Source organism: Pogona vitticeps, chromosome 12, assembly GCF_051106095.1.
Source record: "Pogona vitticeps strain Pit_001003342236 chromosome 12, PviZW2.1, whole genome shotgun sequence".
Classification (NCBI taxonomy): domain Eukaryota; kingdom Metazoa; phylum Chordata; class Lepidosauria; order Squamata; family Agamidae; genus Pogona; species Pogona vitticeps.
In genome coordinates, this window is record NC_135794.1 from 2937095 (window position 1) to 2962908 (window position 25814).

General features: G+C 43.3%; 1 protein-coding gene across 20 annotated transcripts in view; it reads right to left on the reverse strand.

Moving 5' to 3' along the window:
• Positions 1-25814, reverse strand: part of TJP1 (tight junction protein 1) — a 186391-nt gene that overhangs the window by 83578 nt on the left and 76999 nt on the right. Inside the window, exon 1 of one of the 20 annotated variants that reach the window (XM_078381181.1) lies at positions 15203-15393. The exons of 14 other annotated variants lie outside the window; for them this stretch is intronic. Coding sequence is in view for 2 of the 6 variants with exons in the window: in XM_078381174.1 (XP_078237300.1) it covers positions 2080-2151 (72 nt within the window). In the remaining 4 variants the exon portion in view is untranslated. Of the gene's footprint in view, positions 1-2079; positions 3856-11845; positions 11966-14484; positions 14836-15202; positions 15394-25814 lie in introns of those variants that run through there. 5 more of the 20 variants (XM_078381173.1, XM_078381178.1, XM_078381177.1 and 2 more) reach the window with 5 other exon arrangements.

Genomic DNA, 25814 nt, shown 5'->3' on the forward strand with positions numbered 1-25814 from the left:
GCCTCAGAAAGCTCATACCTAAATTGAGAGATTAAAAATGGTATTCTGATTAGGTATGCGGATTCAAAGACCCCAAATTACAAGAAGGCTGCCACAAATGTGTCCTCCTCGCTTTTGATGGGAGCAGGGCCATGCTGCCCATCCCAACAGCTGCAAAACGTGTGAATGAATTTCAGGTTTGGCTTTTGGATCTTGGGATTTGACTCCTCCAGTGGCAAACTAAGTTGAGGAGCCAAGTTATCAACTCATGAAAATACACGGTCATTTGACATATGGGTAGGTGAATTCATTCAAATAGCCCAGTTAGGAGAAAGGATGCTCCCCAAAGGCATCTTATATAGATCTCTTATACAGTATTCCCCAAAGCTATGTACTATAGGGAAGACGAACAGTTCTGCACTTAACAATACAGCTTTGTTCAGGGCTATACTGTGGAAACCACATATTTACTTTTCATGGCACTTTTAACCCGGCTTTTGAAACATATAAATTCCTAAAACAGTAAATAATTTAGAAGTCACAATATAGATGAGACCATCAAAACCAACTTTTTTAAAAATCTTGACTTTTTTCCTTCATAGTCTACCATCAATTTGTTGTTACCGTGTTTCCCTGAAAATAAGACAGGGTCTTATATTAATTTTTGCTCCAATAAAACAGGCAATATTTTTTTCATGTACAACAATCTACATTTATTCAAATACAGTCATGTCATCATCTTCTGGCTGCTGCACAAGGGTGGAGGGCAGGGTTCCTGGGCTTATTTTTGGGGTAGGGCTTATGAGCATCCTGAAAAACCCTACTAGGGCTTATTTTCGGGTTAGGTCTTATTTTCAGGGAAACGGGGTAGGGGCCATCAAGCTGAAAGCAACTTATAGCGACCCTCAAAGGGTTGACTCAGCCTTCTATCCTTCCGAGGTGCATAAAATGAGTACCCAGCTCGCTTGGGGGGGGGGGGCAATGTGTAGCCTGCATAATTAACTTGTAAACCGCTCAGAGAGTGCTTGAAGCACTATGGGGCGGTATATAAGCAGCACACTTTGCTTTGCTTTCAAGGTGAATGAAATATTTAAGGAGTGGTTTTACTAGTTCCACACACACCAGTGGGTTTCTATGGCTAAGCAGGGTTTTGAACTCAGGTCTCCTGAGTTCTAGTCTGTCATGCTACCCACTGCACCACATTGGGTATCTCTACCATCAGTATGCCACTAAAAAGAGTTACCTATCCTGATTAAACTATCAAAGCATTAATGATAAGCATATGTCACAAAAGTCAACACAAAACTTATAAAAGGGCAATTTATAGAGCCAGCAAGCATGCGCATGGGAATAGCCCATTGCAACTGACCTCTCGGACAACAGGTGCCTGGACTTCTGTTTACCACGCTGACACATTAACTCTGGGAATCAGTCAGCAGCACAATGCCACAACTAAATAATGCTACCAAATACAGTTTTAATACTATTCGATCTGTTAAGTTTTAAAGGAAACAGCAACTTTGTTTCTGTTTTGTTTTTGTTACACACACCAGCATGGCTAGCTCCTCAAAAGGCTCTAAATAATACTAACAGAATTATCTTCATTATCAAAAAACTTTATACAGTATATAACTATAAACAAGACCTGCAATGACGCACAAAAAGAGCAGACACAGCTTCTGACTTCAGTTGTTTCTCTTTCAAGCATTTTTAAATCCCCCAAAACTCAAACTATATCAACAAAATAAAAATGCCTAAAAAACAGGGTGCACTGATTGCCTTTAGAGGGTCACTCTTTAAAGAACAAAGCTAACATGGGCTAAGAGAAAACTAAACCTTCCTTTAAAACATCCTCTGCCGACATTCTCCCTAAACAAAGGTGCACCCACCACCAGCCCCATACACAGAAAGTGGCCAGCCCAGCATTCGGCATCCTCATACTAATGTACACCAAAAGCCTCAAGCTAAAGTATCAGTAAGCTAAAAGTTCAGCAAATTTGTGTTCCTTTAGCTGTCTGAAATAAAAGGTGAATGAGCCTATCCTGCTCTCTCAGGAGTGTTACTTTTCATAGCTGGACAAGTAACAAAGCTCAGACCTACCTTTTGAAAATCAGCTTGCAAATTGGGCTGTTTTGGGTTTTCTGCCCTGCCTCTTTCTTTTAAGGGCTGCATTATCCATTGTTTTCCCAAGTCTCTTTTAGAAAGCTTAATTCACACACTCTTGACCTAGTCTTTGTGAGTGCTATTAACATGGAAGGTTTAAATGCCAGTCAGATAAGCAAACCTTTAGAAGTACTGTGCTGTTAATTTTGTTTTGTTCCTCCAGTTTCCATGGCGAACATTTTAGAGCAGAAGCATGATTGCTACAAACCTCTACTTTTCTGCTACTTCCCCCCCCCCTTCCCTTACTAAGTGCCAACAGTCATGGTGCAAATATGTGGGGGATGCATTCCACAATCCAACCCCTCCACCAGCACTAGACTAAAACCTTAGCCCACATGGCCAACAATGATGCAATCCAACAGATCAGGGGAAAGCCACCCTTTGGAAAAGATGCCACAGGCTATACCCAACCAGTGAATACGAATACTTTATGAATACTTTACTCCCCACAACAAATTTACACCTCTCTTTACCTCCCTTGGAACAATTTACCTGTGGATGCCTCAGCACCTGGAAGCCCCACAGAACCTCATGGGCCAAAGATGGATGCCCTGCTTACATGTTCCAGATGGATGGTATATAAGTTTCATAAAATAAATAAATAACTACATAAATAAGAGGTCATTTCCCACACAATATCACGGTTGCTGTGCTCTTGTCATTTTTCAAGTATTGTATCCAAACCGTTCCCATTGTTTGCTTGCTTAAGGACAAAATACAGCCATGCTTTTCTAAGGAAGAACAACGTCCAGAATCTTATCTTTCCCAACAGCTACTCCTACCACTGACACTATAATTTTATGAACAGTAGTGGGGGAGGGAGGCTTCTGCAACTGCTTCCCACTGTCCTTCCAACCATGGAAAAATAAACATTTAGACACACTAACTCTATTCAAGGTTTCGTGCCACTTTCAGTTTCCTGATAAGCAAGGCCAGGCTGGGTATGGGAAGGGAGAGGGGAAGCATTCATAATGCATCGCCTCCACATGTCCAGTAGCCAACATAGCCTGGATGTAGAGTTTAACATGCTGCTGGTAGGTAGATGATAATATTCGTCAACAGTGTCTCCTCAGAGGCGTGCTGGGGAGCAGGAGAGCTGCAGTTCTGCAGTCCTGTTTCCTGGAAGCTGACTCTCTTCCAGATCTGTAATTATAGCACCGCAGGCTCTGGAAAAGGTTTCAAGAGGGAAAAAGGGTTGAGAGGGAGAAATTCTGAAGAACTAACTAGTCTGGGAAGCTGACCAGATGGGAGGGCTTTGAGAAAGAGAAAGGTATATTGACCTGAACTTACAAATGACAAAACAAGAGAAGATTGGGGGACCAAAAACAAGTCTTGTGTCCCCTTGAAGACTAAGCAGTGTTGACGTAACTTTTCATGAACTGTAACCTTCTTCATCAGATGGGAGTCCACAAGGCTTATAGCCAAATGAAACCTGGCTGTTAATTTACGAAGAGAACTTTGTTCACATTGGTGTGACAGAATTAAAATAGCTACCTGTTTCTCTTGAAATGGATAATTAAGTTGTAGTTAAATTGGGCAAAACATATACAGTACTGAGTCACTAAAGGCCATTTTTAGAAGAACGCAGTGAAGAAAGGATGAATGCATGACCAAACAATACATTCTGTGTAACACAGCCCGTTCGGGAATCTGGACATAAAGATAAGGTACAACTGGGGTCTTCAGGATAAAATGAAGTACAGTAATACTGCAATCTGCCCTAACTCACTTGAATAAACTGAAGTACAGCAAAAAAAAAAAACCATAATTCTGATTCCAAAGTGGACATTCATATATCTGCTTACAAGCTACAAGCATACCCTAGAGCAGTGGTTCCCAATTTTGGGTAATGAACATGTTCCTGGACTGCAATTTCCAGAAACCTTCACCACAAGCTGTTTTGGCTGAGATTTCTGGGAGCTGCAGTCTAAGAACACCTGGGTTAACCAAGGTTTGGAACCACCGCCCTAGAATATAAAACTGCTTTGCTCTAGCAGTTGTTAAGCCACATCCTAAATACTCTGACCTCTTGAAAATAAACTTTGAAAAACTTATACCCCACCTTTCTATTATGCTTAGTTTCCAAAGGTAGCCAACACAATTTAATAAGAATACAATATCAATTTTGAAAGGCTGCATTTGAGAAAGAGTGGATGACCTAAGGTCATCTATGGAGTCAGAGAAAGGGTGTGATTCTACCCAGGGACTTGAGTCAGTTAACCATGATATTGCAGCATTTATTATAAAGATGTAGAGTTTAACATGCTTTCACTACATACTTATTTCACTTTTTTTTTAAAAAAAGGGAATGCTAAAGATGATTTTCCCCATTCACACAGAATTACAAAATCATGGATTTTATCCATTTCAATTTGCAGTCTGTTCTAAATACACTGTTAACAAGAAATCCCAATATCTGCTTTCTTTTATACAACAACTGCTATATTTAGCTATCAGTTTTCATGGAACATTAAAGTCTGCTTGCTTATTTCATTTAGATCAGAATGTAGTGGGGTTGTGCTGCTGATAGAACTACTTTAATCAGTACAACTGTGAGGGGAATAACTCCCTGCCCACACTGCATTGAGCACCCTCAAAATATACTTTGGAGGATTGGGAAACCCTACGGAAAAGTTTTCAAATGGCATGAAAGGCTGTGGAGGAATTCTTGCTGTGCTAACTCAGCTGCTGGCACAATACTGTTTCAGGCCAGGGGTGGGTGTCCACTGGCCCATGAATGTCATGTAGCTTTTGTGGCACCAAGACTCCCCCTCCCCAGGAAAACAATAAAAAAATCACAGAATCACAGGTCCCGGAAGCCTTCTAGCGTAGCAATCCTCCTTCAGAGTAAGAGTAAATCTTTGTATCAATGAGTGCAGCAAATACAATTCTCCAATTTTCCAAGTCAGAATTGAACACTGCAGTTATGGCCGGTTTCATGAAAATGCCAACAAAACAAAAGCAAAATCTAAACTCACACATTTTGAAAGGGATGTAGCCCACGGAGGTACTCAGGAAGAGGGGACCCCCAAATGCACATAGCTGGCCCACCTTGCTTCTGACCCTAACCTTGACAGTTGTCTCGTAAGTGAGACAGGGTACATTATTCTTTTTTAAAGTTTTGTCTAGGATACCCATTTTGCATTTATATTTTATTTGCTACTCAAAAGTATCCTCATTAATTTATTGCATGGCACATTCACAATTCTTGAACTGCCAACAGTACTAATGTGGGGCTTTTAAATAAGAGGAATGCTGGAAGAGGAAAAATGTGAAACAGAAATGCCTCCTATACATTTTGTAGAAGATGCATCAAAAGGAAAGCTCAGGGTATTGAGGTTAAAACTCCAGAACCTCCCAGGTGGCTTAAAATTCACTATTCTCTTCCCTATCTGCATTATAAAGATCATGGTTACTGTGAGGTTGAACTGAACTTTTTATTTACAGCTTTCTCACCTTCTTAGCTTTGCTATATTCAAATGGAGATTTCTCATTTCTACTCTTCTCCCATAGGAATGGTAGATCACTCTAAGGAGCTGCAACAGCTGCCTATTAGTATCCCTCCTAATAGCCTCTATGGAAAATAACCTGTTAAAAACTGAAATATTATTAATTCCTCTCTACTCCTAAGATTCTAAATAAGAAAGATTCATGGAGAGCCTAGCAAAAGCCTTCTGAAGGCTCAGCAAAAACTGTTTTCTGCAAACTCCACTGGTTCCCAAATTTAATTTAACCAGTCATATGACTAACTCCATAAGCATTCCAGGGAGTCACATGGGCAGCTGAAGCTAGCTTCAGACAATGGGTGGCAATCCCAACCCACCTTCCCCCAAGGACGCTGAGCAATAAAAGCCCAGATGACTGAACTCCTTTTGTGCTGTGGGCTGCAAGGGACTAAAGCAGGCCCAGTATTCTCTAAGGCAAAGATCCTTCTCACACACTTACATGTACTTCCCACTAGGTCCATGAGGTTTACTTCTTAGTAAAATGTATAAAGATGGGAATAGGTAGTTGATTCAATAACCCTAGGAATGAAAACTACAGCATACCTCCAGATGACATTTGAAGCCTGTATCTTGGGACTTTGATCCCTATGGTTTTTAACATCTAGTCAGGATCATCATCGTCATTATAGTTAATATTACTTGTTTCTCCAAGTAATCTTCCTTGTTTCTCCTGCCAACCAAGTTTCAATAACCTTCATCCTGAGCAATGCAGAAGTGAAAAGCTCTCTCTTTTTTGCGGATCCAATAAAGGATATTACCTAACTCTTTTTTTATTATTATTTTGCTAATGTTATGTTTCTTCTTTTTTACACTATAAGGCTCTTCTCTAACATCTACGACAGCTACCACAGATCAGACTAAACCAACTTTCCTCTAGGACCAACAACTAATTAAAAGGTTATTGAATTAACCATCTAGTTAGCAGAATTGTATTTCCTTGGTAATGTACTTCTACATCAGAATAGTGGTAATGTCTTGAGATCTTGAAGTTAGTGCAAAATAGAAACAACAGCAAAGCTACATGAAGAACAATGCATTTTAATACTATCTTTCATTTGCCATTACATTACTAAGTCAGATCTGTTAACACCTTCAAGAAATAAACCACATAATTTTTTATTCCCAGTGCAATCAACTACACCTGCAGTTCTAAACATGTTTATTCAGAAGCCCATCTAATGCAATCAGACTTAGAGCCAAACTACACATGCCATCGAACACAGGACTAGAGAAGCATATAGGGACTGAGGGGAAGGGCTGCAATTTTCAGCAGGACTGTTGTTCATGAGGACAGAAATCTAACTCTCCCCCTTCCCTCACAGTACCCCAATACTACTATCAGTCTGAGGAAAAATCTGCTCTGAGGAAGAGCCCGACTGAGCAGATAAAAGTTAAAACTCCCCGTTTGATGCACTGCAATCCTAACAAAAACTCCTCCCAGAAATAGTTTTCCTGATCCTTACTCCATAGTACCCCCCCCCCCCGCTTTTAATTCCTTCTTAAGATAGCAGTCTGAAAGCTGAATACTGATAAAATTTTAAAATCTTGCATTCCTCTCTAGACTCACTAATGCCTGGGATCAAAACCACTTGGCTGTACTTCGGATCAGGTTCGTGACAAGCAAGACCTACAGGAAGGCAGCCATGGATCTAGCAAGGCTTCAGTCCAGAAGAAAAAGCTACATAAAACGAACCCTACTCAAAGTTAAAGCTGCATGGGATCACAGTGTTTGTTTTGCTCACAATGTTTCCTCAACCTATTACATTATTTTAAGGACATTAAGTACATGTTTGCTCACAGCCACCAACATTACCACGCTCTAGGAACTGTGCCTCAAATGACACCAGAATGAAGCATGGGCATTTTCCCCCCCCCCGCACTCACTAACCCACCGGGGACCAACCAGTGTATTCTAATTTGCCATTAGAATTTCTTGTTGATGCAGTTTATACCAAAAATGTAGCTGTGAATGTTTTCAAGGACCTGAGAGAACTGCTTCCTACACATTAGGAACAGTTCCAGAAGAGAAGCCTGGAGTTAGTTCTAAAAATGAAAGAAAAAGAGGACCCATTCACTCAAAAACAAACAGATGTATCACTTTGTGAACCAAAAGAGTGTAACCAAGCGTTGAACCTAATGACCCAGTTCTAGTCTTCACTGAGCCATGAAACTTGCTGGGTGGCACCCACCCAGACATTGCTTCACAGTCTTCACTACCTCACAGGGTTGTTGCAAGGAAAAACTAGAGAACAAAAGCATGATACGTTGTCTTAAGCGAGACAGCAGTCTAGCAAATAAATAAGATGGTTGGTGCAATCAGATCTGAATGCTCATTGTTTTCTCTCCTGCCTCTGACACTACTCACACACACCCCTGGCCCATCCCTGATTGACAACCCATTCCACTGCTCATTCCTTGTAGCACAGTGGTTCAACTTCAATACTGCAGTGAAGGCTCCACTTACAACCTGAGTTCAATCCCAATGGGCCCAGGAAGCCAATTCAAGGATGACTCAGCCTTCCATTCTTCTGAGGTCAGTAGAGTGAGGACCAAGCTCACAGGGGTGGGGTGGGGATGTTTAATCTGAATAATTAAACTGTAAGACACCCAGACAATTAAGCACTATGAGGTGGTATATAAGCAGCATATCTTATTCCCTCCTTCAGCATACAGGTTTCCTTCTCCCCCAGCCAACCACCCCATTTTAGACTTAGGATACCTGTGTGAGGCCGCACTGACAGAGAATGACTAACCCAAGGTCACCCAGTGAACTTCACACCTCAATACAGACCTGGCCCTCAATTTCCCATGTTGCAGTCCAATATAAAACACATTTTGCCACACTGGCTCTCAGCCAAAAGCATGAGTTTAAAGATATCAGTTATAACTCTAAAAAGACGAATATTCTCTTACACATCAATCCCAATCTTGTTTGTTCAGAAGTCTCACAGCTCATAGCTATATTTAACATTGTAGTCCTCTTATGTGTAACTGCCTAAAATTGTTCCACCAGAGGTGTAGCCTAAGCTTCTTATTTACTACATTGCAAAACTGAGATTTCAAGAGCCTGGGATGGAGGGAGAAGAATAAGATCAATGTTTCAATTTTGCTACTTTCTTGACTTATTAGGAATACAATATTGTTTTTAACTGGTAATAGTTTTTAATCACAATATAGCAGGAAGTATGTGGGAGTTTTCAAATGAGATTTTGGAATAGCTTGTCATTTTATGGGGACGTGGTGGCGCTGTGGGCTAAACCGCAGAAGCCTGTGCTGCAGGGTCAGAAGACCAGCAGTCGTAAGATCGAATCCACGCGACGGAGTGAGCTCCCGTCGCTTGTCCCAGCTACCGCCAACCTAGCGGTTCAAAAGCATGCAAATGCGAGTAGATCAATAGGGACCACTTCGGTGGGAAGGTAACAGCATTCCGTGTCTAAGTCGCACTGGCCATGTGACCACGGAAGATTGTCTTCGGACAAAACGCTGGCTCTGTGGCTTGGAAATGGGGATGAGCTACCGCCCCCTAGAGTCGAACACGACTGGACAAAAATTGTCAAGGGGAACCTTTACCTTTACCTTGTCATTTTATGATATTGACTTTGCACACAATCTGCTCAAGAAACTGGTTTTGCAGATATGTTTGAAGATTCTTGCAATTATTTTGGTAAGCGATACTAAATATACAAGCCTATTAAAACAATACTCTTTTAACAAGACCATTCTGTTTGTTTTTCTACATATTTTGGAACACAACAGAGAACTGTGCATACAGAAATTGAGGGTTGAAAGTTCAAAGAACAGGAATACCAAGATGTTGCAATGCAGGTTTCATCATCATGGTGTTAAGACAATGGTCTAAATCCAACTGATAGTCTGAACTAGAACTGATCCATTAAATCAACTGCTGAATGATTGAGTTGACATTTGCATAAATCTCAATGATTCAGGGGACTACACCAGTTGGGAAATACAAACTCAGTTCAGGCTAGTGGTGTCAACAAGGCCTAGACCTCAGTAATTGGTCTTTTAATTAGTAATTATCTACACTGGAAAAAGATATTTGGGCATTCAACATCTTCTCCAAGTAAACCCCATGACACAATTTAGATAGTCCTCATGATATGTTCTTGAGTCCACTCTTCATGGAATCCATTCGAAACTCATTCACTAACACAAAACAAAAACAAAAACAGTCACATCATACTGCAACAAATTCAGGTACTTATTGCCTCCAGGGACATATAAGAATTTTCTGTTCCTTTAGCTTATTTTTTCTCTCTACAAGGAAATTTTCAGCTATCACAATTTGCTTTCAATGGTGAGCCAACCTGTACATGAAGCCAGTTATCGAAAAAGTAATTTGCTCTACACCATATTATGGATAACCTAAAGCAGCCATTTCCCTCTGTTCCTGTGAACAAACCAAATAAAATCAGGCCTCCCAACTGCAGCCATAGGCCAAATAAGATTAGAACACAAGGTAACATGAATTGTTATCAAGCTAAATAACATTATTTTATTACGCAGAAAAAACAGCCTGGTGGAGCATAGATATGCACCACCAAGGAAAAATAATGCATGTTAAAGCCACTACTGCCACACTGCAGGATGGATGCCTGTCTTCACTTCGAGGTAATGGAGGTTGGCCTGGAACTTTTTAGTGGAGAAGTTCAGGAAAGGAAAACATGAGTCAGGTCAAGCAAAGCAAGCTGACAGTGGCACAAAGAAAGTTTCCAAAGAATGCCCTGCCTTATTTCATTCATCGACCCATTTGCTAAGGGACAATTTTAAAAACATTTTTTATTTGCACTTAGTGATCCAAAACTGTATGGATACTGGGGTTGTCTGATTTTAATTATGTGTAAATCAAAGGAAGCAAAAGGGAGGAAAAGACACTCTCGCAACACACTTACTTTTCTCACTCTCAATTTTATCAGAGGAGCACCTAGACAAATTAGAGGACAGCCTCTTCAAAAGAGAGGTGACACGGTAATTATCACATCCAAAGTTTAGTTGCCAAAATAGAAAACCATTTTGCAAATTGGGAGGGGGGGTGGAAATGAGAGCTACAGCAGCAACACCTAAGCATTTCCTATTTAAAAACCATTTCTATTTTAATTAGCATACGTCTTGCAAGTCTCTTTGAACCAAGATGGGCTATACTGAGAGGAATTTTTAAATGAACTGTTGTGTTCTGTTCTTTTAAATGTGTTTTAATGTTGATTTTACTTACCATTTTTTAAAATACAGTATAATACCTGTTTAATTCTTTTAGAATATTTGCATATTTACTGTTTTTAGCTTTTAAATACTGTTCTTTTTAATGATGTAAGCCACCTTGGCTCCCTTTTAGAGAGAAAGGTGGGATAAAAATATTTTAAATAAATAAATAAATAAATAAATAAATAAATAAATAAATAAATAAATAAATAAATAAATAAATAAATAAATCCTGGCCTCTTTAGTTGTGGTGGACATGTAGCAGTACATGAGATTCAAAGAGCTTCCCTTCCAACCAGTTCACCTGTTTGGAAACAAAGCGCAAAATGTAATGTTCCTTTCTTTTGTCAAAAACCATCCAGCCACTTCTCTTTCACTTGCTCTCCACATTCTCTTCGTTTTTCAAAGAACATTCAAAAGAGGTAGCAAAACACAATCAGTAGATGAATATCAGAGAAATGAATACAACAATTCTGTTCCTACTTACACCTCAAAACTTTTCAATGTTAATTCACGCTACAATAATTAGTATCAAAACTGAAACACAAGTACATCAGAATATATACAATATCCCTAAACACAACTACGGAATCAGGCACACCAGCTACATATTCTATTAGTAACAACTAACAATAGCATAAAATAACAAAAAAAAAATTCTACTGCAATAAAAAACAATATTCCTCAACACATTCTTCACAATGTTCATTACTCAAGAGCCCACGTGACTTTCTACACTGAGGAAACAACACACTTTAATGCTCTTCCCTACAGTATTATATGGCCACACAGATATCTGATTTTTTTAAAAGATAGTGGTGTGGTTCCCCACTAGGTAACTGCTAGAAAGCTATGTATGGACAGATGAAGTTTCAGCATTAACAAGCCTGAATAGGCCTAAACTCACTGATTCCAATATTGCCTGGAACATTTTCAAAATCACAAATACACTGTGTTTACTTGTTTTAAAACGTCACCTTGTGCAGCCATCATCACTTGGTGCAGCAGAGCAATGGAATTTTTTTTTAGTTATTCTAAGGGGAGAAGGTTGCATGCTTTGAAGTCAGCAGTTCAGATCCGCTGTTAAACTGTGTGTGTGTTTATGTCCCTGCGTGTGTGCTTTTAATGAACCTTATTTCCTAATCACTGGATGAAAAACAGGAAGAACTAAGAATGTTTTACTTCAGAACAATGACCAACACGAAAGCACAAACGAACCACCCCTCGCCATATTTATATCCCAATGCAGCACCCATTGTGTTCTCACAAAACAGAAAAAAAATGAATAAAAACAGCAATCATATGGAGGTAGACTCTCCTGTTCTTTGTAAAAGCCAAAAACATTGCCATATCAAGGCTAGCTGTAGCTGAAATTTTTTATTTAAAAAAAGAAAAGGCAGGCAGCCACACACTCCTACCAATCTTTTTGGATGCTTTTGCAAATGTGTTTGTCCCATTTAGTGCAGGCCTAGTCAAACAAAACTAAAGTTAAAAACTTCAGAAACTCTACCCGATACTCAAGAGCAAATGAGTATTCACAAATGCCACCAAACACCAAAGCTAATGCCAAGAATCCATGCCAAGCAGCAACGCTACTGCATTAGTGCAGTAACAGAGGCACATGGTTAGGTACAAGTACATAACCGGAAGATGACATCTGACCGAAACTACACAGTATCCCAGAGGAGTGACGGTTTCACTCCCGCTTTCTGACAATATTCCTCAACATGAAGCGCTTCATGTTAACGATGGCTCTAAAGGAACTAGGAATAGCGTTTGGATTTCCAAGAAAAGAGGGGAAAGGTTTCTTTTCCGCTTTCAAACATAGAGTTGCCAGCAATTCCTACTCAGAATTGCACAGACAAGGAGAAACCTGTTGAACAGTTCCACTCTACCCCACCCTCCCAGAGGAAACACACACATGCAGGAACAGAAGGAAGTCAGAGAGCACGCCCCATGAAATGCACCTGTAACAGTATCGCATACCTCTAGAGCAGGTGGAGTCTCTCTTGAGCTCCAAGCACCACCCTACATATATTGGCAGCAAAGTAAGCCACCAGCAGCTGATTCAGAAGGAGTTACTGAGAAATCCAGTCTGTCAGGAATTTCAAAACCTGCTGTTTCAGTTTCAGGAATTCCTAATGTGAAATTCCTGAGAAAGGGCACATCCTTTTGGAGTAGAAAAACATTTCCCACCCACATAATACACACAAACAACCCACGTGCTTTAAAAGTATTTCCATTCACACCCTGGACAAAAACACAAGAGAGAACAGGCAATTTAGCTAGGAACTGAACCCTCCCCAACAGGCTCTGTTGCAAGGGCTACCAGACCAAACTGCAACTCCCTACCAGTCTCTTTCACCCGCAGCAGCAGCGTGATAATACACAGTCCTTGTTTTTAAAAGCACACAAGGGAGGACGTTTCCTCTCCAATAAATCCAATTTAAAAGCTGACCGGCTGGTAAATTACAGGGTGGAACCCTTGCCACCACCTCTTTCATTGTACTGTACAGTCCTACAGCAAAAAAAGGAGGGGAACAGGAGCGAAAACAGAAGCAGAGCGAAGTAAAAAGTTGGTCGCCCTTTGAGATCACATGTGGAAATAAACCAAAGCCCTGACAGACAGACAGACAGACAGACAGACAGACAGACAGACAGACAGACAGACAGACAGAGGAGGCAAAACGAGGCAGCTTTCCCCCACTGGTCACCCGAAAGGGACTGGCCATATATATATCTCAGAGCGCCAACCAGCTCTTGATCCAACAGGTTTGTGGGGGATGAAGGGATGTGTGATAGAGAAACCGTTTACATCTTTCCAAGCTGAAGAGGATAACAAATTTAACCTCAGGCACAAGCCCACCCCTAAATATTTCATACATTTTTTCATCGCTTTCAAATCACTGTGAGACAGTTTCGGGACATCTGTTGGAGTCATGGGGCTCGTTTTTTTCAAACAGTAAAGAGCGAGTCGATGCACATATATCGCACAAAAAGGGAAGAACTGGGGGGGGTGAGGGGGAAGGGGGGGTCCGCCTCCTGCTCCAAGACAGCCAGGACACACACCGCGGACACCAACGGGGCGGGCGAGGCGAGGGGCCCCCACCGGCTTCACGGTCTACGGACCCGCGGCTTTTCATGAAGGCGTCCTCACAGCACAAACACGGATCTGGGCAACTCGCACCACAAGGCCAGCAGGCGGTTAACACGCCGGGGGGGGCGGGTTTGTTCTGACCGCCTGGATATTCCCCCCCCCCTTTATACATGGGGTCAGTCCCGGGCCCTTCCCTTCCCGTCCCTCCCCTCCGCCCGCCCGCCCGCCAGGCATCCCCTCCCGCCGGGCTCCCGCACTTTCTCCCGGTCCCATCACCACCAGCGGGGCGGGCAAGGGCGAAGAGTCCGGCCAACTTGCAGCCGAGGCTGGGGGCGCCGGAGAAGTCCCTGCCTGCCTGCCCGCCTGCCTGCTTCCCCTGGCATCCCTCCCGCCCGGCGGCCGAGGACGGGCCCGGGCGCCGGCCTCCTCCTCTCCTCTCTCGCCCGGGCCAGCGGGGCTGGCGAGCGGGCGACGGCTGCCCCCGAAGGCGGCGGCGGCGGCGGCGGCTGGGGCGCTTACCTTGGTGGAAGCAGCTGCGGCTCGGGCAGACATTTTGTTTCCTTCCCGTTCCCGAAGGAGGGAGGGGGGAGAGGAAGAGGAGGAGGAGGAGGAGGGACGGAGGGACCGGGCGCGCAGGAGCGCTGCTCGCCGGCTGGGGATGGGGAAGGGAGGGCGCAGGAGGGGGTGTCCCCCCCCCTCGCCAAACTTCGCTGCCGCCGCCGCCTCTTCACGCGGCCGCCCGCATCGCCATCCTCCCGGCCAGGAGGAGGAGGAGGAGGAGGGAAGCGGAGGCAGCGGAGGGGCGCGTCGAGCGGGCTCGCAAGTCCAGGGGCTCCTTCGGGAGAGGCGGGCAGAAGGCGCCCAACAAGCAGCAAAGTGCGGAAAGGCCGAGGAGGGAGGGAGGGACGGAGAGGAGGGGAGGAGCGGCGGCGGCAGGAGGAGGAGGCAGAGGCGGAGGAGGGATGCCGGCTCCCCGCCCTCGGCCGGCGCGCGCCGGAGAGGGGCTGCCCCCCGTCTACAGACGGGCCCGGCGGGCCGCCGCTCCCTCGCCTCCGCGCCCGCCCGCTCTCCCTGCAGCCGCCCCGGCCCCACGTCGGGCTTGGCCGGGAGGGCCCACGCGCTCTCCTCCCCGGCCGGGGGGAGAGGAGAGAAATGGTGGGGGTGGGCACGGAAGGCGAGGCAGCCAACCCCCCCCTCCTCCTCCTCCGCCGCCGCCGGGCTTGTACTCCTCACTCGCCTCGCTTGCCCTCGGCTTCCTGGGCGCGGGGCGCAGCGCCCTTCGGCTCCAGCCCGCCGGAGCCCCACGCGGGTCCGAGGGAAGCGGCGAGGAAGGCGTTAAGGGTCGGGAGGGAGGCTGGCAGGGGGGCCGCGAGTGCTGCCTCCCCCTCTCGCAAAGGGGACGGGCATCCTCACAGGAGGGCTTCGCAACCACGAACCGGACCACCTCTGCTTGCTTTGCTTTGCTTTGCTCCCCTCCGGACAACGGCGGCGGGGCTGCGGAGGGAAGAGGCGGCGCCAGGCGGAGAGACCTTCGGCCGCCTCTCTTCTTTCTCCCCCCCGGACTCCCCCCCCGGACTCCTCGGCGCGATGGTTCGGGCTGCGGACCCTGGCGGTGACTGGGGCACCGAGTTTCCTGGATCGGGCGAGCCTATCAGCGGCCATGCGGGGGGGAGAGGGAAGAGCCGGGAAGCGTGGAGAGAGGCAGGCGAGGACCGGCGATGGCAGCGCTTGGCGCGGGCGCACCCTCACAAAGGCGAGCGCCCGGCCGGCCGGCCTTTGAAGTGACCACGTTCTCTCTCTCCCCCCCCCATCCTCCCCCGCTAGATGACCCTGGGCATTTTTCTTTCTTTCTTTTTCTTCCCACATTCTGCATCATCTCCCCCACCGCCATCGCATTCACACGCGCAGAACAACCACTTCCAAAGCTCTGTGAAGGATCTTGCGGGAAGACCAAAATAATGAATAGGCTGCTGGCATCTCGTAGGATTCACAGATTTCTCGTAGATCAAGTATTTATGGCCGCCTACTAGCACCCCGTTATGGAACAAAGCCCGGGGACTGCAGAAGAAAAGCTTAAAAGTTTGCAAACAGAAATTCTCCTGAAAGAAACTTAGGATGGCAGATAAGAAATTAAAGGCAGTATCGTGGCTGCAAATAGATATAATATGAAGTTATTTGGTTCGAAGAAAGGCTCATTAAGCCTTAAGATTTTTTATTTTGAAAAAAGAACAATAACTTGAATAAGTCTTAGGATATTTTCTGACCCCATAGGAATTCCCCTACGTTGAGGGTTAGCAGCTTTGTTTGTTTGAGTGAAATGTGCATGTCTTGTATTTCTTGAAGCATCAGTAATTCATTTGTATGGGGCCAACCTACTGACAATAGGGAATGCATCATTTCTGTATCTCCACAACACAAGGAAGCACCCTGCCCCCCGCCCAATGCATTCAGTTGGCAGGAACAAAAGTATCCCAGTGACAATAATGGATTTATTGCCACAGTTTTGGGCCTGTTTTTTGTGTGCAAAACACAAATATTCCTAGCCAGCATGGCCACTGGGAGTTGTAGTCCAACAAAGTTAACTTGTCCAAACTCTAGCTCAAAAAAGGCAGATTCCTGCTATCTTGTCTCCTAACTGTAACAGCTATGGGCTTCCTAAATTTGAGGCCTAGGGGAACAACAACGCTGCCTTAAATTCCAATAAACCACCCTGTAATACTCAAGCCAGGTTAAAGAATGCATGCAGGGCATAATTTGATCACGCACACAGGCCTAGCACAGTATGAAGCAGCACCGCTGTATTCAGAACAAGCACTGCCGGGAGCCCAGAGGCAAAGAATTTGCGGAAACAGGATTGTGGTCCCTTGGACCACCGGGGCAAAGTCAAAAAAGAAAACTGCAAATGTCACGTATTTTCTATAGCAAATGCCAAGCAAAAGGAGTAATAGTAACCCCAGGAAAACTATTTTATTCATCACTATGGAATAATTTAAAACATCAAATAAAGAGGGAGGGCTTAATGCAAGACAGATTAACCAGTTATTGTACATGTAATTACCAAACAACCAGGAAAGGAAGATCTAATGTATGACCTCCATTTTTAAAGGGGTATTGAACCCTCCAGGAACCCTACAGTTCTTGTGTAAAGCAAGATATAAAGTCCCCACACACCTGTATTAAAAATCCAGTCCCCTTATTGTACTGGAAAAGAGCGGTTTCTCACTACGACAAGTGAGATTTTCTCTGGCTCCTGCCTTGCCAGTTACATTGATTCCCAGCCCCACGAAGTTACCAGCTCCTGCTCTGGAGACATTCCTGGAAAGGGAGAGAAGTCCTAAGGAATGTTAGCAACTTTAGTACAGTAACTCACATCACTTAAAAAATGGAACATTCCATTGGGAGATCACTGTGAAAGGAATGAAAAAATAGAACTGCCTTTACTGTTCTAAAAAAACATACTTGGAATGTTATGTACAGATCTGGTACGTTACTTTTAAAAAGTTGAAAAATGAAGAAAGGACATCTGTCACACTGTGTGTGAAATGTAATTATGGAATTTGCTACCACAGGATGCAGTGATGGCCACCAAAAAGGATTAGATAAATCAAGGTTACTAGTTATGATGGCTATATGTGGCCTCCAGAGACAATGTGCGGGCACGTAAACCCAAGAGTGCTAATGCACCAATGTCCTATTTGTGAGCTTCTCAAAGGCATTCAGATGGCCACAAGAGGAAAGAGGGTGCTGGGCGAGACAAGCCTTTGTCTGGTCCAGCATGGCTCTGCTTATGTCCCTTTATGATCTTATGCTAACAAACAAACTAGAAGGAAGGAAGGAAGGTGTCATCCAGAAAGGGGGGAACAGGGGGAGTGTCTCATACAACACCATGGCTTGCTGATCTGGTCCCAATCCCCAATATGCTCACACTATCTGTGAAATCTGAATAGGATGAGGAGCTTTGGCCCACTAGATGTTTGGGTCTGTAGCATGGCTGTGGTAAGGATTTATGGGAGGTGTAGTCCAAAACCTTGGCTTATCCTCATACAGGTTTGTGCAATTAGCCTTCAAGACAAGTTGGAGCCCTCCATTATGGGGTTTCCAGATCATGTGGAAGGGCTTTTAGCATAGGCTTCTGGACTCAGACGTCCACTGCATAATGTATGGAGATGGGGAACCATATAATCTTGGCAATAGCACCCACACGGACAGCATGTACAGCCTTCCCCATGCTTACTGCACATAAGGAGCTTTTGTATCTTACATTTTGTGATCTCTCTTTCAGGCACTAATCACTGAAACACTTTTATTTTCAGTTGTTTAAAGATGGTAGCTGAACTTAATTTAGAAATTAATTTTATAGTTCAGCATGGTGCTTCCTAATCCTGCCAAGAACGGATTTATTCTAGCTTGAATTCCAGGACCCTTGTTTGTAACTAAAACAGAACCTTGGATTGCACTGGGTCAAGAGTTGGTTAAATAACAAAGTTCTTCTTCAAATGCTTTACCTGAGAATGAGCTCTAATCTAACTGAATGGCATGAGTTTTGGTACTGAAACATCGTTGAGAAGTATGAGTTCCAAGGGGTCTTTGGATAACGTCTACAGCAACTACAGGAAGGAACAATCTAATTAATTACTGTATTTCTTAGCTTATTTTTAAGTCCAGGCATTCCATTTACAGTACTGTTTATGCAGATTTGCTTGATGCATTTTTAAAAGGACAAATAATGGCTACCTTGAAACATTTTGGTGCATATGGGGGGATCCAAATGATGGCCTTCTCCTAATTAACTGATAACAGCACATTATACACAAAAATTCCTGAAATGAAAAGCCACTCTGAAGAAGTTCCTACGTCAACAGGATGTGTGCAAGAGAAGTTCCCAGTAGATTGTGCCCTCTGGGTCACATCTGTCCCCCCTGCCCTAAATGATAGCTCACATCCACGGCCTGCTTTTGACTTGTGACATGGCTATGTCTCAGAAACCTTATTTGGCTAAAAAAGATGAAAGGGGGTGGGGGTGGGGGTGGGGGAGAGACCAGGTAAACCAAAGGTAGGGAAAAAAAACAAATGAACAAAGGAAGACTGTAGATTACAACCATAATTTCTTAATTCAGAATGCTATATTATTTCCAAGTCACATCAGTATTCTCTGTTTCTATCATTTTCATAATCTGCTGGAAAGGAAGGAAAAGGCTGGGACCACAGCAGGAAATCGGCTTCTGCACTGAGAAAAAAAACATGAGGTCACATGCTAAGAACAGTTTCCAGAAATCTGTTTTCCAGGACTGTTCCCTAACTATAAAGAACTTGATACTCTATTATTTTCTACCCAACACAGGTGTATTTATGCATACATATATCAGCCGGAAACACTCACCCCAGCTGTCTCTATTTACGCAAGAAAAGTACTGTACACACTTTCTGATAAATCGCAAACCTCTCCTAATCTTTTTTAAGATTTGGAGAAATTTTTGAGCACTCCTGAAAACAAAATTATGCTGTAAACCACTCAGAGAATGCTTTAGCACTAGGGGGTGATCTATAAATAAAAACAACAAACAAACAAAAAAGAGAATATACTCTATTTCCTTTTGTTCCTTAAATTACATACCCTAATCCTCAATCAATCAATTACACTTAATTTATTTAACTGCAGCCAATCTACCCCCAAGAAGTGAAGAATTCTATCAAACATTGTTTGTTTTGAAATATATAAATGAAAGGTAAAGGTTCCCCTTGACATTTAGTCCAGTCGTGTTCGACTCTAGGGTGCAGTGCTCATCCCCATTTCCAAGCCATAGAGCCAGCATTTGTCCGAAGACAGTTTCTGTGGTCACGTGGCCAGCGACTAGACATGGAACGCCGTTACCTTCTCACCGAGGTGATACCTATTTATTGCCTCATATTTACATGCTTTCCAACTGCTAGGTTGGCAGGAGCTGGGACAAGCGATGGGATCTCCCACCGTCACATGGATTTGATCTTACAACGGCTGGTCTTCTGACCTTGAAGTACAGAGGCTTCTGTGGTTTAACCTGCAGCACAACCACGTCCCACATATAAATGAAGGAATGGGCAAATTTCATGGGGAGTCCACCATCCATGTCCTGGTCACTGAATGAAAACTATATTTTTAAAAGTAGATATAAAGGTTCCAGGGCTGCCTTATATTATTCTGTTGTTCCTTTAATGACTTCTTTTTCACTAAATGCATCTTTTGTGCACATTTTAGAAAGCATACAATGCCGCTCTTCTGACCCACACCCATCTCCACTGTTACCACCAAAAAAACATTATGGCTGGCACAATGTTCAGCTGCTGTATTAATAAATAGCCCCCACTGTTCAAGAATAGGATCATATTGAATTGCCCAGGATTATGTTCCAGTTTTTGTTATTTGATCAGCCATCCTTAGAAAGAGAACAGACTGGTATCCCACAGAGACTTCTTATCAAATAGAAGGAGCTTTGGAAGGATCCAGAAAAAAAGAAGATACTACCTCATCAAAAGAAAAACACTTAATTGTTGTGTGAATTTGCAAATATTTCTGCTCAACATCAAAGCGCACAGGGATCTGGTTTACACCTTTTGAAGCCATAAATGAAGATGGTTTTTAACCTAGTCCGATGGCATACAATGCAGAGACTTTGCTAAAGCCAAACTGATAGATTTATTGTTTGAGTTAAGCCTGGAAAGCAAATCTTGTAAAAGTTGCTTTGTTAGTGCTACAGATCTCAGAATCTTTCAGCCAAGATGGAAGTTTTACTTCATAAAATATTTTTTCAGCCTCTGGTGGAAAATGCATATATATTTATAGTCACTTGCTGTGGGAATCCGGAGAATGGTAGTCAAATGCCATAACAATTCCAGACTCTCCAGGAACTCATATATGTACCTTTTTCTCACTTATTTGTATGCCGCGTTGGGGGGGGGGTATAATTTCTCCCTTCAAGGCAATAGATTTCATTTTATAAAATATCCTTCTCAGTTGCAGTAAGCTAATACGTAATTCAGTTAAAACCTATGGAGAAAATGGGTGCAATGTTTGGTTCCAGAAATGGCCACAAACAGCTTGTGTTGTCCTGAAAGCCCTTCTGTGTATTCTGTGAATTTGTGAAAAGGGTGGGTGTGAACCTCTGTATGTGTGTTAAAAAATATAGAAAGTTCCTGATCACTCTTTACGAGTAACAAAGTTTATCCTGGCTTTCAGATCTCATTCACCAATCCACTTGCCAAATGTTCATTTCATTCTCCAGATAAATTACATTTTATTTTCTGTTGCCATTTGAAAACCTATGGCCACTCTTGATGCTGCTGCTGAGAGACTGCTGGCATGATCACCAAGTCAAATGATCTGTCACCCACACAGGAAACTGACCACAAACAGCAAAAATGTGGCACAATTGGTGTGCCTGGTGCTTTTCACGCCTTGTTTGCCTGAAGAAGGCAAGGCCGGTGAACTGGCGGGGGAAAGGAGAAGCAGTAGGTCCAAGAGACTCCAGGGACTGGCAAAGTTGGAGGGCCATAGAAGGAGTCTGACATTGCCAGCCCCAGGTACCAATCCTGCACATGGGAGGGGGCACAAAATGGATTCATTCATCTTCCATCTCACACACGAGGGAAGGCTGCAAGCTCAGCAAGCGCTGAGTGCAAATGCAAGGCCCAGAGGGTCCTTGCAGCCAAATGGGTGGGTGGTATAAAAGTCAAATAAATAAATACATATAAATAAATGATGCTTTCACTTTCCAATATTAACAAATCCTGGTTTTCATAAGCTGGGTTGTTAACAAACAACAGCTTTACATCTTCTTCCTTTATAAGGATAGAGGAGCTCTCATAGGAGCTAACAAAACATGGACTGCTTTTTGGTCAGAATGAGGCTGGGGGATGGAAGGCACCAACAGCCTTCTCATGTGTGCGCATGCTCTCCTTCCAAAAGTGTGCATCAAATGTTAGGGAATGTATGTGTGTTGCCTAAAAGGGCACATCCCCAGAATGACAGTGCTACCGCTCAGAAGGAAACACAGTCCTTTGGAAGAGTGCCGGCATCTTTGCTGATTGTTTCAGCTGCTCTGGGAAAGAGGAAATCCCATTATAGCTTCATTGTTGGCGTGCTCGTTTTATATTTCTGCTGGAGGATGCAGCAGGAATATAATTTAATATTTAAACCACTGTTAATATTAATAGTGCCTATAATGATTGCAGCCAATTGTTGGAGTGGAGGTTGTTTAACCAAGGGAAGAGCCATGTTTTCCAAGCAAAAGAGGTGGGGAGGGTTCAATACCCAGAACACCTGGTCAAAAGGAACTTAGCAGTTACTACACTAGACATGGGAAAGATTGTCCTCCCCACCTCATCCTAAGGCCCCAGAGAACCACTATGGACAGATAATACATTGGAAGGGAGCTTAATGAAATAAAACAGATTCATGTACATCCCATTGTAGTTCAACAATGAGAAGAAAGGTGCTTCATGAAAAGTGACCCTAAAGTAAAGATTCAGATTTTATTACATCCCAGTTGTTCGTGGAGTAATGCATGCCATAGGTCAGATAGTTCACCATTCTGTGTATGCTCAATATCCAGGCATGAGCAAAGTCATTTATGTAGCCAGAACAACACAACCCTGTTCATTGGAAGTAGATGTGGGAGAATCCCAGATTCTTTAGAAATCCTAAAACCCTTGTAGAACAACCCACTGAGGGGCTGAAGAACGTTGCTTGACCTGAAGTGAGGGCTAAAAAAACATCCCATATAATGCGGGGAATGGGATGAAGTATCACAATACTGTACAACAGTTTATTGCAGATCCCATTTGTTGCCTTGTTTGAGGTCTCAGAACTGAAGCTACACAAAAACAAGCTTCCCTGTCACCACATGAAGAGTTCATGGCCAAGGCAGGATTTGATGAAGCAACCCCATCCATGAGTGATTCTCATCCTGTGTGTTTTAGTTTTGTTATTTGCTGGAATATTTATAAGCCACATTTACATTTTAAAAGCTCCCCCCCCCTCCAAAACATCTTAATGATATTCTACTTTCCGATGGCAATCCAGCATTAAAACATAGCTCAAGGGAAAATCAGCAAGGAATACATTTGATCACAAATGCTGTCATAAGCCATCGGAGATAAGAATCTGAGCATGGAATCCATTTTAGGCGGGCCCTTCTCTCAGTGTTTTAACTCCACTCCCCCAAATCATCCTTTTTACTGGAAACCAGAAACCAAACAAGAATGGTTTTCATTGGCAGGACATTCCACAATATCAGATCCAAAACTTTGTGCCGTTCGCCCACCCACTGCAACTTGCTTAGCTGCTCATTTTAGACTATTTTTAAAATCACTCCTTTAAAAAATAAAACATTTTCCATGGTGACTCTCAAAGAAAGGAAAAGGTAAAATAATAAAGCAACCATTTAAAATCACAAAACATCAAACAGCACGTAAGAGTCAGCCGGGATCTTTGTTTACTGTTCCACACGACGCCTGCTTATCACACAGCTTGTTTGCACCTACCAAACAATCAGGGAATTGCAACTGAACAATAGGTCCTAGTTTGCGGTTCTAGCTAGTAAAGGACACAACAACCACACAGCTCTAACTTGAGTCATGCACCAAACTTTCATTTCCTAGTCAGTTTAGCTCAGGGATGGGGAACTTGAGGCCCGGCCTAAATTCATCCAGGATCCCAGACTGCCCCTCTTTTACTCTCCATAGGCTCATGCATTTTCTCCAGGACAACATTGTTTGGCGGTTTCCCAGCTTGGCCCCCAGTCCCCAATTCTGAAAGGTTATAATGCCTCTCCTAGGCTTACTTAGCAGTGGTAAGGACTGTAAGATAAAATACACAGGTATTTTTTGTCCAGCTCTTTCAGTGTTGACCCCAACTACCATTGGAATGCAATCTCTAAGGCCATGACTGAGAGGGAATTTGGCACTTTGGAATAATCAGGTTTCCTGCCCTTGGCTTAGACGCTTCTGCTGGCAGAAATAACCCAGTAAGGGTATATACAAGCATGAACACAGAGCACCCCAGATTTCCAGCCATGTCTGTAGTGTCAATTAATAGCTACAAATAGCGCTGCTTCACCATCAGAGAGCAGACCCTTCAGTTGTAATTTTAAAGTCCTCAAGGCTGAAACAATAGGTTTCCTTTGTAATTTATAAGCATTTGACTTCATTTCAATCAGTGATTAGGAGGTGGGGTGAGGGAATGGGACGTGATTACCATAATAACCAAACAGACAATTTCTCGTGGTTTTTCCAAGTCCATACGGTAGTCTGGAAAGCCAACAGATCTCCATATCTTTTCAGGGTACCAGAAAAGGCTATTTATAAACCCTTTTGTGCTTTTAATTCTTACAACAGATTTGAGCTGATGAAGGAGAAGAAGATTGAATTAAAAAATGAATAAATCAGGCAATAAAAAGGTACAGTAAGCAACATTAGTACAGTACTGTACTCCACTTCTGAAATCTCCCCTCCCACTTTCCTGTTTCTCTATTTCTTCCAGTTCCTTCCCTGATGTCTATCTTCACACACTGACTACAGTTGCTGCTGTTGACATATATTTATACAGTAATTGCTGTATTAGTAGAACTGGCATATAGTTAACCAAAAAATGTTAAGGAAGGAGTTAAGAGAGAGAAAGAAAATAAAATGTAAGCAATATAAAACATAATCATTTGAACCAAGATGCAAAATCAGTGTCTACTCCAGTGACATAAAATGATTTGTGTGGTTTTGAAAACAAAACAAAATGAAACAAAAAACACCAAGCTTTTGTACAAAATCAATTCAGGACATGTTGCAAGTGACGATTGTGCACAGGATGCAGTGCAAAGAAAACATTCTCTCTATGAAATCACTAGCAACAGTTCCTATGAAAAGCTTCTGGTGCACTTGTGGATTTGAAAAATTCCAGAGGAAGAGGTATCTCCTCAAGGAGTTGGAAATTTACACATAACCCAGAAATCTCCCCTCAAATCTCACAGCTCTTGGCACTCTGCTCTCTTCATAGATGCCCTCCTTATGCCCATTTGTCCCCTCCTTCACCCCATCACCCCCTCCCTTCACTCCCCATAAACTGTACAGAAGAAGGTACAATGTGCTGACTGGGCAAAACGTGTGTACTCTTCCAAGAACCTGCTCCCCGCCCCAACTGTCTTTCTCTTTCAGTGGAAAGCATTGCTGGACCAGAGGTACCAGCCAACAGCTTGGCATTGCTCTCTCAGTATCTTCCAACATCTTTCTGCATCAGAGCCAATACGTGTGTCTATATATATATATATGCACACACAAACCCTGCCCAGAACAATATAACATCTTGAAGACTGTGAATGATGGAGAAAGGAGATTGCTCAGCAGCACGGCCCCTCTCCTGCCGCAGAGCTGCTTTTGGATATTTTTATCTTATATTTACATGCAGCATTATTCTGATCTGTCTGCAAAAGTCACTCACAGCAGGTTGAGAAACAGTGCATATATTGCTTGTTTGCTTGCTTGCTTGCTCTCTCTCTGTGTGTGTGTGTGTGTGTATGTGTGTGTGTGTGTGTGCGTGCGTGCGTGCACGTGCGTGCGTGCGTGCGTGTGCATGCGTGTGTGTTTCAAGCGCCACCACCCATCCCATTTCAGTCCTATGGCAGTGGCAAAAGAAGGACTCAGATTGGGTTGCCTGCCAGTTCCTACCTCCTTCTCATTTGATTAATTGATAAATGGCTATTTGAACATACAGTATATTAACCCAACATCTTTGCAGCAGGATGTGAGATAGATCAGTACCACCTCCAGCCGGTGTGGTGGCAGCATTTGCCAGTCAAGACTGGCATAGTGGGCCAGTCTCAGGT